The sequence below is a fragment of the Diadema antillarum genome, unplaced genomic scaffold, assembly GCF_040938485.1.
Source record: "Diadema antillarum isolate AM-2024a unplaced genomic scaffold, OU_Dant_1.0 seq00001282_RagTag, whole genome shotgun sequence".
Lineage (NCBI taxonomy): Eukaryota > Metazoa > Echinodermata > Echinoidea > Diadematoida > Diadematidae > Diadema > Diadema antillarum.
The window spans coordinates 458,358-471,870 of NW_027272062.1; the positions used below are offsets into that span (position 1 = coordinate 458,358).

At 39.4% G+C, this 13,513-nt stretch overlaps 1 protein-coding gene across 1 annotated transcript in view; it reads right to left on the minus strand.

The window, feature by feature from the left end:
- LOC139745654 (receptor-type tyrosine-protein phosphatase T-like) overlaps nucleotides 1-13,513 on the minus strand; it is a gene marked incomplete at its 5' end in the record, with an annotated part of 49,432 nt that overhangs the window by 4,966 nt on the left and 30,953 nt on the right. Inside the window, 12 exons of the mRNA XM_071656052.1 lie at nucleotides 512-646; nucleotides 2,079-2,213; nucleotides 2,957-3,030; nucleotides 4,254-4,353; nucleotides 5,747-5,896; nucleotides 6,397-6,532; nucleotides 7,666-7,817; nucleotides 8,376-8,489; nucleotides 9,925-10,022; nucleotides 10,975-11,011; nucleotides 11,647-11,723; nucleotides 12,584-12,671. Coding sequence (XP_071512153.1) covers nucleotides 512-646; nucleotides 2,079-2,213; nucleotides 2,957-3,030; nucleotides 4,254-4,353; nucleotides 5,747-5,896; nucleotides 6,397-6,532; nucleotides 7,666-7,817; nucleotides 8,376-8,489; nucleotides 9,925-10,022; nucleotides 10,975-11,011; nucleotides 11,647-11,723; nucleotides 12,584-12,671 — 1,296 coding nt within the window. The remainder of the gene's footprint in view (nucleotides 1-511; nucleotides 647-2,078; nucleotides 2,214-2,956; nucleotides 3,031-4,253; nucleotides 4,354-5,746; nucleotides 5,897-6,396; nucleotides 6,533-7,665; nucleotides 7,818-8,375; nucleotides 8,490-9,924; nucleotides 10,023-10,974; nucleotides 11,012-11,646; nucleotides 11,724-12,583; nucleotides 12,672-13,513) is intronic.

Consider the following 13,513-nt stretch of genomic DNA (forward strand, 5'->3'; position numbering starts at 1 on the left):
CAAGACTATTTTCAAAGCACATCTTAACCCTTTGAGGACGGTTTGATTTTGCTACAACATGTATTTCCCATAGACACCTGCCCGAGTATACTCGGGACTCGTCCTCAACGGGTTAATGTGAAATTCATGAATGGAACAAAACTTTAAAGCAAAAGATTCACTGTGAAACCATTGCTGGTGTGATCCCATATTAAGATTACAATAACTGAAAGGGGATCCCAAATATACGGATCGCATCATTCTGTATCAACAAGAGTAGGTAAAATAAAAATAACAAAATGGCCAACAAAGTCAATAGTCACCTCCGACATTGCTCTAGATCTTCATGAATCAAAATGCATAACTCTGTAACACTACAGTATTTGCACATCCATCATTTTATTCTTGACCAGTACAGGGCTCACAAGTGGTTGTGGCTGGGCATTAGGTGTGACATTCTAAATAGTGGTATGTATCTAGAAGAATTTATTTATTTATTCTTCTTTTCAGAAAACTCTTGGTGGCTGGGTACCTTGGTTGTTGAGCTGGTCAGCTCAAGGGTTCTGCAAGTGATTTCCCCACTGTTCTCTTCATTGGTCAACTTGATGGTGAAAGGTCCTACTGCCAGGTCCCCCTTGATGCCGTCTGGCCAGTACCGCGCCATGCTCTGGAACGGGATAAATGGGTGGGAAGGATTTATTTTTACAGAATAAGTGTTCAAATATAGAGATGGACGTGATTGCTGTTGCTGCCTGTATGGAAGACCATTGATGGACCAGCGACAGTACTGGAAAAGAACAATATCATACAACTGTACGTAATATACTAGAAGAGCACTCAGAGAGCACAGACCTCTGCCAAGCAGCTCGTTTTGACCCATACAGGAATGCTAAAAATCGCCCAATTTTTCAATATAGAAGCCTTTTGTATAAGTCATCAGCTTTCAGCAACGCAGGGCTTCGTGCGAGCAGAGCACGAACTTTAGAGCATGTACGTATGCAAACCTGAAATACGCACAGCTTGAACTCCCATGTTCATTGACCGTATCTGCCAAAAGATTAAAAATCCTGCAAAAATCCAATAAATTCCTGGATCAATCTCAAATTCAATCACTTCTTCCTTGTGTCACTATCAATTTTTCCTGCAAGTTTTGTTAAAAATCTGTTTTCAACTTTTTGAGTTATGTTGCAAACAGACAAACCAACGCCGATGATCACTTAACCTCTTCCTTCCTTGGCGGAGGTACATTGTACAGTGTAATTAACATCTCAGTGGTATGACCAGCACAAGCGCTTCGAGCAACCCTGACTGGTTGAGGCTGACAGTGGTCCACCTGATTGCACACAGTACCAGCAATGAGGACATGGGTTCAAACCCTAGCACAGCATCATGCCCTTGAGCTGACATTTTATCTGCAGTGCTCATCTCTACCAAGGTGAACAGAAGAATATCAAGCCAAAAAATAGATGTCAGACATAGGCGGTTTGAGAGGAATACAGCCATCACAAGAAGAGAAAAGAAGAGTGAGTGTGACGTACAAAGTAGGTACCAGTTTAGTACTAATAAACAGGATACTGCTACACAATGTATGTAAAAAGGTGCTTCCAACACTAAAATATGGTGCTTCATGATCAGTGCCTATTGTAAATGTGATCACTATAATCATCACCATCACCATTTGTATCATGTCATTATGAACACTACTGCTATCATTGTTTTTCATTTACATATAGCTGTTATTTACATACTTGCAATTATTGCAGTAGTCATTGTGCAATATAATTTTTTTATGATAATGCAATTATCAATATTAGTTTAATCAGTAGTGGTAGTAGCACAAGTAGTAGTAGTAGTAGCAGCAGCAGTAGTAGTAGTAGTAGCAGCAGTAGTAGGAGTAGAAGGAGTAGAAGTAGTACAACGTAGTAGTAGTAGTAGTAGTAGTAGTAGAAGTAGCAGCAGTAGTAATAGTAGGAGAAGTAAAAGTGGTTGTAGCAGTAACAGTGGTGGTAATAGTAGCAGCAAGATATCGACCAGGTACTACTGATACTATTTACATTCATATCATTCATGAAAATGCAGATAAAGTCTGAATGGCTTACAGCATCTTCGGAGGGATGTCCGTTCAGCATGACGATGGTGGAGATCTTGTAGTCAAAGACCAGTCTCCAGAAGTCAATGACAGTGTTGGGAAGTGGTGTCTGGGTGCCAAGGAAGGCATCCTTCTTGGTGTAGCCCTAGTTTGGGGAGAGAGATGACAGAGAGGAGTATTATTAACCCATTGAGGACAGGCTGATTTTGCTGTAACACACATTTCCAATACACACTTGCCTAGGTATACTCGGGAATCATCTTCAATGGGTTAAGAGAAATACAAGTGTAAGGAATGGGTGAGGGGAGGGGGAGCATAAGAAGGACAGGGAGGGGAGAGGGAGGGGAGAGGGTGGGGAGAAAGGGGAAGGGAAGATGGTAGGGGAGGGGAGAGGGGAGAGGAAGGGAAGGGAAGGCAGGGTAGGTGAAATGTAATGAGTGGATGCAAGAAAGTTTAATATACCAATGATGCACAGGACAGAGTGGATTGGTGAAAATTGGATGCGTGAGTTTAACTTTGGAATAGTTTTTAAACCCACAAGCGCAGCGGTTGGGTTTTAGACTGTTTCAAAGTTAAACGAGAGCATTTAATTCTCACTGATCCACGAAATAGGCCTGTGCATCATTTGTGTAATAAAATGGGCCCGTAAATTCATGAAATACATGTACACTTATTTCCCCATCATGCATCCGCTACACCTACAACACTATACAAGACTCTGATTTTACTAGACGCATGGCCATGCATTCAGACTTTACCAGACGCATGGCTCATGTGGATCAGTAAAAATCAATGCATAACAATTGACCAATGAGATTGCAGAGATTCTCAAGTCCATTTTATAATTGCTGCTTGATTGTCGTCACATAATTCCTTTGCATTACTTACTGGTAGAAACGATGCATTGATGTAGTTTGTTGTATTCTCCACCTCCGTTATCAGGTAAGGCCTCGATTTGTCAGCTGGTAAAAGATGGAAAGAGAATTTCGATTATTCTTTGCTTATTCCATGCAGATATACAAAACATGTTCTGGTAAATATGATTCATAAATCAATACCAAAGTAAAGACATGATTTAACCCGTTGAGGACGAGTCCCGAGTACACTCAGGCAGGTGTCTATGGGAAATACGTGTTGCAAGAAAATCAGCCTGTCCTCGACGGGTTAAGGAATATTAATTCTAACACCAAGTCTGTCAAGGCTCATAAGTGCAGTTTTTATTGCAGAGTGCTGAGTATTCTACACACTGTACACTCCAGTGCAGATATAATGATGGCATACTGTAATGTCTGATATAAGCATGTGTAGTGAATGGTCACTAATGCCATTATATAAGAGTTTGCGCAAGACGAAAGATGAGCTCTTTTGTTATATTTAGCTTTGTCATGTTTATATGATAGATTGTCTCATCTTTCACCGTCATCTTTCCCAAAACAAATATTTGCCCTAAGTGTAATGCCCAATGCCAGCACACTGGCATAGCACACTAACGCATCAACTGATGACCAGTAGACCTAGCAGAGCCCCAAGGCCATAGGCATTTTGATGATAGTCCCTGGCAGAGTCAAGCTAGAACAGTACCAATACTTTTTCATGCTACAATTCTGTAGCTCTATTTTCAATGACATAACAGTTTGTTTCAGAATTTGCGCTTTCTTCTGAATGTTCAGCATATTAGTCTCTTGGGGTGCAATTACCATGATACTGAGAAGACAACAAAGGGGAAAATTAAGAGCTCACAAAACTGTCTGATAAACTGCCATTCACAAAAAATACTGTACATAAGAATATCAGCATGCACAGCTTGTTCTATGCACAACAGGCTACACTTGGTACATAATAAAATCACTTATCCATCTCTGGCCCATTTCCTTAACCCATTGAGGATGAACTGATTTTGCTACAACACGCATTTCCCATAGACATCTGCCCGAGTATACAAGTACTCGGGACTCGTCCTCAAAGGGTTAAAAAAGTATCCCATCATTAGAAAGATGTAATGATTGCAACTAAATTGAGTGAAATGACTGCAACCGGCTGCGGTCAAGAAGTAACCAATCACACGCTGGTCCTCAAGATGTCACTGCACAAATTGTAATATTCACAGCTCACACTATGTGTACAAGTCCACCGGCTACTAAACAAGCAGAACTATAAAGTAATTACTATAGTGATCCTCACTCACTTGGCACCTTGCTGGCATATCTGTTCTTGTTGATGTTTTCTGAATCCCTGGCTGCGCTCTGTTCCTGCTTGCTTGGCTTGATGGTGAAAATATCCAGATGCTGAATGAAACATGAAAAGGAAATCAATCAAGACGGGTCAAAATTCTGAGATACAGTCTCTAAGTGAAGTACTGTTAAGTCATACTTCCACGGTTCTTTGTAGTGTCTACATGACAGTCTCTTACTAACACCAACTGAGTAAGGCAATTATCCTTACAGGGCCTACAGTAACTTGCACTACTTCTTCGGGCCAGAGGAGATCTTGTAGCGATGACAAGAAAGGGGAAACTCTACATCCCCTACAACTCCTGTGGCAACTCCTGAACTGGATTCTTACAACCTGATGTCATAGTTTGATGTCATACCCAAGAAAAATATCAGAAGAAATGTCCCCCATCATAAAAGCCGGGGGGGGGGGGGGGGGGGGGGGGGGGGGGTACTATACTACTATTTGTGCCTTTGAAACTAATGTTAGAATCTTAACATTCACTGTTGACGGATGTTTGATCTTTTCCGATCACTAGTGTATCAATTACATGTACGTATCAATCTGAGGCACTTTCTGCCATTGATATCTACATTAGATGTAGAAGTCTTCATTAATTGAGCTCACAAACTATAATGTCATCACTTTCCATCCAGTATCACTGAAGTGCTCATATTGGAGAACAGCTATCACCCAGTCCACTTAAGAATACCACTCGGTGATGGGAGTGAATTAATAGGACATTACAAGGTCCTCTGTTTTCCAGAGAAGGTAATATCTTTAACCCATTCCCCGATTCCTTTATTTCTGCAGGCTTTGTGAATTACAGGACATATCAGGCCAGAGTAGGCAATGATTTTTTTATTCGATATCTATTGAGTGCGTCTTGCACTTAAATGAACATACTGCACACTCCTGAAATCGTCTGTCCAGGGAGAAACAAGCAAAATCCAGTTTTCATCTACAGTAGATATGAACGTATTCTACCAGCACAAGTCTGCCTACAACAGCTCCCTGCTTCAACGCAGTTTACTCCTAAACCAACCTTACCAACTACCTTAATTTAAAAAGCTGTTGGTTAACATAATCGTGACAGTCATCTTCCTACCTAACCCTAGCTAGGGTAATGATAATAATAATAATAATAATAATAATAATGATAATAATAATAATAATAATATTAATAATAATAATAATATGAATAATAATAATAATAATAACAATAATAGTAATAATAATAATAATAATAATAGTAATAATAATAATAATTATAACTATAATAATAATAATAATAATAATAATTATAACTATAATAATAATGATAATAGTAATAATACCTCATCCTAACCCTAGCCCTCTGGTAGAACAGCGGGAACATTAAACAGGCTACCCCGGAAAGAAGAGAAAACCATATCATTGTTTTGAAATGGGGTGGGGAATGGGACGGAGGGTCTTCAGAGCTCCTACCTGGAACTGCTCCTGGAGAATGGTGGAGCCGGTGTCTGGACTAGGGGCGAGGAGGGAGGCATACCGCTGGGGGAACACGTCCTGTGAGATGCTGGTGTCTCCACAGGTAAAGGTCTCCAGGAGAGCCTCAAAGATGAATTGGTACTGCTCCTGAAGTAGCATCGAACATGGAGAGATGGAAGAGCGGGAGTCAGATAAACTTGATGAGGTGGTAGCGGAAAGCATGACAGGGCGCACACATAAATTTATCCCCTCATCACAACATTTACAATCTTTTTAAAAAGAAGGATGTGAGTCAAAAGTAATGAATTCAGACTTTGCTCATTTTGCAATCAAATTTATTCACTGTATTAATGTTGCAGTAGAAGATTACAGCCAAGAAACAAGTCTGCTATGGCTTAGGTCAGGCATGAAGACATAATATTAGTCATTAAGCCAACATTGTTCATATTATCGAGAGAAGACCTAAATAAGAACATACAACATTATGTCTTCATAAGAGAGTTGAATCAATTGCATAAGAGCCATCAATTTAGGAAATTGCTTTATGACAGAATATCCTTGTGTCATTTCTTTTTTTGTTTCCAACAAATGGACTCCCTCCTCATCTTCCTTAGATGCAAGGACTGGTCTGAACAAGCTGCCCTCACCGACACTTGGACCATCTTGATCCGCTGGTGTCGCATCCGGCAGACAAAGTTGTACACATCGATGGTATTCTCAGCTTCTGCCTGGCTCAGCATACTGTCCAGTGTGATGAATGTCCCCGTCCTGCCAACGCCCGCACTGGAACAAAAACAGCAGTGGTCATTGTCCCTTCAAATACACATTCCTTTCATTCACATTGACCCCAGCGTCCACTTGCACAGGTGTGAAAAGACTGGGCGAACTTTATTTTATGGCCAGCACACTCACAGACACAGACACACACACACACACACACACACACAAACACAACATTTCCTGAAATTTACATACCGGTACTGGTAATCTACATTCATATCCCACTTTGAATGACATTTCCTCTCAAAACACACATGCTCTGCTGATTATCTTTCTGAGTATGGGGGATTTGAGAGCAAATATTTCATCAGCAATCTAATCTTGTGAAATTGCACTTCTTTTCTGAAGAAAAAAAATAGAATAAATTCTTTCACTGTAATTATAACTCAACGTTGACAGCCTTGTAGTAACCATGTGTATTCTTGAGGAAACATGTCCTGTATGTTTTAACTGGCATCAAGGAATACTATCAATAGAGTGAGTTGAACTCAATCCCCCCCCCCCTTCCAACAGAGGAGCTCATCTAAGTTGTCTGTTCATCTTTTCCCACCATACTCTACACCCAATACAGCACCAGTATATACACCTAATACTGTAAAAGTGGATATTTTCGCGTGACTAATTTTTCGCGCTTGGCCGGGTCGGAAGAGTTTCGCGTGTTTTTAATTCCGCGGAATCAAGACATCTCGCACAGGCACATATGGCAAGCAAAAATATTCACGTGCTTTTATTTTCGCGCTAGTTTCTGGTTGCGCGAAATGCGCCAAAATTTGAACACCGCGAAAATTTCCACTTTTACAGTATGTGAAAGTGCATTCATCAACATTTATTTGACTGACCCTTAATAGTTTGCCAGGATATTTCCTCAACATTTCATTATCCATGCAAACTTTACCCACCTACAAGTGTAGCTGAAAAGTCTGTAAGCCAAATCAACAGCAGCAATATGCCTCATATCAACACGAAGACACATGGCAACACAATAAGGATTAGGGAGATTAGGTAATCTATAATCATTGATGATTTATAGTTTTCAGACACCTGTACCATAGAAGCACTCCAGTGTTTTGACAACAGAAACTGATAGAGATTTTAGTGATATTAAAATTGAAGTTGAACGTTTAAGTTGCCCTTACCTGCAGTGAACAACCACCGGCCCTCTCTGCTCAGTCTCGTAGAGTTTGGTGGTCTGGATGAAGTTCATCAGGGGCGTGGTGAAGTTGGGCACGCCCATATCAGGCCATGAGGTGTAGTGGAACTGAATCACCTCTCGCGTTTCATGCTCTTTCTGTTCAGAGATTCAGACAACACCATAGATGATCAATTAGGGAAAAGGGCCCAGAGATATGCTATGAACGCGATATAATCACAGGAGACGCAGCGTAATTACACCGGTGCCATGATATTTGCTCCTGCAACAATTGCTACCACGAAGTATCTGCACGCTAAGCCAAACATTGATTCTACCTACAAACATAACCCTACCCTAAGTCCTTGGAGAAAATACAGTAAGACCACAGCAATTGTTGCAGGAGCAAATGTTGTGTCACCAACTACACCATCTGTTTATATTTCATGACTGTGTGTTAATAATCTATATTGTTTTGCCTGACGTTAACTTAATTGTGTCTTCTTACATGTACATTATGCTATTAAAACTGTTGCACATTGTTCAAGTTTTTCAATACTTTGGATTGCCTGTTACATGTATATCCTAAATAAGAATGAATTTGTTGAATCTTGATGCACCTTTTAAACATTTATTCAAGGCCATTCTGTTGAATATTTCTCACCAAGCAAATGGCTTGCAATTATTTAAGCATGGACTGAAAATAGTCATAATTACCTTGAGAGTAAAATTCCGGACGGTGTAGTGGACATTTGTCTCCTCTTTCCATTGGTCGACGGTGATATTTCCATACAACATCTTCCTCGGAGGCCAGTATTTCTCACACTTTTTCTGCAATAAAACCATCAGACAAGACTACATCTTTATTCAAATTCATGAAATTCTTCTGTCGAGGTGTTTTTATTGCAACTAATATGACAAATTGCCCTACATCGACGTAGGTTCAAATCCTGCTCGAGTACGTTCGCCCATGATTTTTTATCATGGCTACCAAAAACACTGATCAAATCAGTGCTTACATAAATCTATGTAGGGCGATTTGTCAATCAGTGGCAAGACTACACTTACACAGGACAGAGCCGAAAATTATACTGTTAAAGTTGATATGTTTATGCAAGTACTTTTTTTGCACTTGGCAGCATATAAGATGAATAGAACATATTCTTGATTCTGCAGAATCAAGACCTCACACAGTGGTACATACATGTACGAATAACAAGTAAAAATATTTGCATGCTTTTATGTTTGCGCAAGATTCTGGTGCCACCGAAATGTCCACTCTTACAGTAAAAAGGTAGAGTATGTTGACCCAATTTTTTGCTTTGGGCTTGTGACACCAGAAATGACTGATTTTCTTGCAGAAATTAATACCTTGTCATCTTATTTAATGCTTTGAAAACATTTTGTAGCTATTGTGTCACAGCTGCATCAACCCATTGCATGCAACTTATTGGGAAAAGTGATTGCTGGGGCATGATCGATCATAATGTAACATTCTGCCAACCCACCACTAACCAGGGAGAGCTCTTCAAGAATAAAAGTTGTGCACCTACGGTCATAATCATTTTTTCTCTTTTAATCTCAAAATTATCACAAACAACTCATCATCCTGACAAATCACGTCAGCAAAACGAGCTTCTTGCCAGAGCCTTTCAATCTATTGCAAGCAAATTACAAATGGCTGCCCATTCGCCAAAGAATTGATTTCAAGATCTGGTTTATAAAGCTCTGAATGGTCAGGCCCCTAGTTATCAGTGAATTGTTGAACTTTAAATCTCAGACTCATGGTCATAATCTCCGCAGTACAAATGATAGATTGATATTGCAGATACCCCAAATCAAAACAAAAGTTACCTTAGGTGACCGATCATTTTCTTGTGCAGCCCCTAGATTGTGGAATAGATTACCATTAGACATTCGGAAATGTCAGACTTTAGACAGTTTTAAATCAAAAGTGAAAACTTTTTTTGTTTTAGCATGGGCCTACTAGTATTTCTTTTTTTACTTCCCATGTAGCATTGTGCAACATAGGAATTTATGAGCTCTTGAAGCGCAGTAGAATATATAGACATAGTTTCTGCGCTTAATAAATGATTTATTATTATTATCATTATTGAAAATGAAATTTGCATCCTGCTGATACATGCAACTACGAGTGTATGTATTGCAGTAGTTGTAACCTGTCAGCCACAATAGCTCCCTCATGACAGAGTGTACATACATTCTGCATACAGTAACCATAACACAACCATCACCGTTGGCCTACCTTGCCCCCTTCCACGAGGTTGGTCAGCATGACAATCTTGCGGCAGTCGTACTGCCATATCATCCTCCAGAAATCCTTCACTGTTTCTACATTGGGTCCTGGAGTAGGGGGTGCAACCATCACAAAGCACATAAGCCGTGTGGTATGAACTCTAAATCTAATCTTAAAATATTGAGCATTTCAGCAAAATATGACAGTAGACCTCTCTCGACTAACAAGGATTTCTAAGGATTTCTTTGATATCATATTTGCCTGTGTTCCATGGGGGTCTACATTTTACAAGCACTGCTTCTCAGCAGTTCCCTCCACATTTGTAACTACATGCAAAAATGTCACAACATTTTGTATAATTATATAATAAATACTCTGTATATATATCATTATGTAATGTCCACAACAAGCAGTATGTGGAATATGAATAAAATTCCATTTCATTCCATTTCATTTCATTTCAAACATGCATGTCCTCTAAATTGTCCTTAGTCTGAAGACTGTACATGTATTAACGTGATATCAAAGTAGAAACAGTTCAGCTTTGATAGATAAAGTGGTAAAAATAAGTTAAAGGGATAGGGGTATTAATGAGCAAAGGGCTCCTTACACTTTCCAATCAAAGACACTGATTATTGCTGATTGCAGCGAATTATATCAAAATGTCAACCTCTGCTGACTTAGCTGTCAAATAACTCAAAACTGCAATATGTATAAAGTTGTGACTTGCACTTGTGGCGAGAGTTTCTGCACTTGTAATGCAGCAAGAGCGTGCACATTTACCACTGTACCACAGTAGTCATTCATATACCACACTACGGGGAATTGATACACTAGCTCATATGTTTCATTGAATATGCTCCGATATTGCAAATGAAAATCAAAATACTGAACAGCTGTATATGCTTTTAAAATTACCTAAAATGCCTTATATGGATGATCATATATCTTTTGCCAGAGACAAATCAAGAATTCCTCAGCCCTGCTTCTAGTCACAGATTTGAGTTACTATTATTTCTCAGAATAGTTGTACAGTGAGATTCAGTCACACATACATACCTTGTGTTGCGATGTACATCTTTGGGCATTGGTAGCCCTAGATCACAGAGAAGATAACATTTTGTTACTGACATATGCATTAGAAAACATATCAAATACAATTAAATTGCAGGGAATTTTAAACTCAACTTCAGATCATCTTCTTTTTAGATATGTAATAATTTTGACTTGTCATATGCAGTGTAACATGATAGTTATGTCTGATTTACAAAGTAATGCCACTTGTTATCAAAATACAATCAAAAATATATTTGAGTATTCAAATTAAGTTCCACTGATTAAAGATTAGTAGACTCTTCAAAAGATTATCTCTTTTGTAAACATAGTAATCTATGTCATACCATACACTGCATTCAGCCGAATACAATAAGATCAAGAATAATGCTTCTTACAACTGTCAAGAAAAAGAGCTGTGCTTACGACAACTGCTACAAGCACAAAGGAGATTGTAGTTCATTATTGACAAGAATCACGGAAAACTAAATTCCACTACTACCAGGTTCAAGACCCATTGGTGCCGCAAAATACACCATATGGGGGACATGGTGTATATGTTACTTCCTGACACATATGTGTAGAAAAGGAATAAGACTGTGCGTGCGAAAAAAACATCTTCTCTCAATGTACTCTCTTGCAGCATTAAACGTATCCAGGAAGAAATGTAGTACTTACATCAATGTAGCTGGCATTGATGTAGTCAGAATGAGGGTCAGTCTCAAATGGGGTCAATTTGACTCTAGAGTGGTCATCTAATGTGATAGAGGAAGTGAAGTGTGATCAGAAAGTCAAAACCAGTGCAGGAAGAGAAGGCATTCACAATTTACTCCATACAATGTCATTTGTGTGTTTGGTGTGTGTGTGTGTGTGTGTGTGTGTGTGTGTGTGTGTGTGTGTGTGTGTGTGTGTGTGTGTGTGTTCATTTCAGAATATCTCAAAATACATAAATTCTACATTGGAATGCTCCGCACTAAGTGGTGGCTGTTGTATTTCTTTAAAAGAAATGTGTGGCTTAGTCTGTCCAGCCCACAAGGGCGGGAAACATTTGGTGAGAATGTACTGTATGCGCTGTACATTTCACAAGCATTATAATACAATACTGTATTTTGAGAATATAAGGACTTGCAAAATAATCTTACGGATGGCTGAAGTGGCACAGCAACAGAATTAAAATCAAGTTTCTTTCCTCTTCAATAAACAAAGGATAACTATTCACTAACTTGGCAGCAAAGTTATACTTCTTTTTAAAGGATGAAATATTTTGAGTTGTTTATGATTTCCTTGATATGAGTCAATTTTACCAATACAACAATGGCAAAACTAAAACTCCTCAAAAATATTCATACAACACAGTACTAGTATTTGAAGATGCTTACAAAATACAAGCAATGGCAGCTATTCAACAGACATTATGACATTACCAAAACTGACAACCAGCTCTCTCTTTTGACAAAAATACATCAACATCACAAAGGATGGAGAAATGTTGCAATCATGGACTGCTGTCTACACACACACACACACACACAACTTCCCACATGCGACCTATAGAACAGAATAACACAGAACATGATATACTGTCAATGGGTTGTGCAAACTATTGAAAACTCACAAGCAATAATGTTCTTGTATCGATTCTTCCTCTTGTTCTCCGGTTTTTCTGCAACATCCCACGGATGCAGCTGAGATGAAGGAATAGTCTAGAGAGAAAAGGAATTTGTATGATATTTTGATTTCCACAATTTAGACTCATCAAGCTCTTTGCCGAATAGGTCTTCTGCTTGTATGGTTTGTTTTACTGATCAGCACTGATGCCTAAGCACTGATTGTCAATCTGTCAACCTTTGCCTCATCACATACAGTGACAGTCTCTACAAAAGGATAGGCAAGAGTCATCCAATAGTTACATTGTGGCTTAACTGATACTCCCTCTGGTACTAAATCACACTTCTCCCAACCCCTCCCCTCCCCCCCCCCCCCCCCCCCCCCCCCCGTATCAGGTTGATGAGAGCAGACTTTGCCAAAAAAAACAGAGCACCCATGCCAGTTGCAAAATGGACAAAGTATGATCATATTCACAGCAAATGTCTATGTGTAAACCTTGCCCCATATACGGTGTACCATGAGTACCCCAGTAACAGATATCCTTTTTGCACGAGTATGCCTCAAATACTGTCCTTCTACTATTACTACTTCTACTACCACCACTACCACTACTATTAGCATTACCACTTCTACCAGAACCACTTCTGCCACTACAGCTGCTACTACACACAACATCCCACAACTACAACTATGCTAATACCACTATAATCCCATTTGCAAATACAACAACTACTGTACCAGTACCACCCATACCACTTTTACAACTACAACAGCCACAACTCATTACCATATTACTAATGCTGTTGCCCCCTCAATTACTGTCACCAAAGCATCTATCACTGCTACTGCCACCACCACTACCACCACAGTACCACGCCTACTATTTTGGCCTCCACAAATGCTACACGTTTTTGTTTTGTTTTTTTCCCCCTTCACA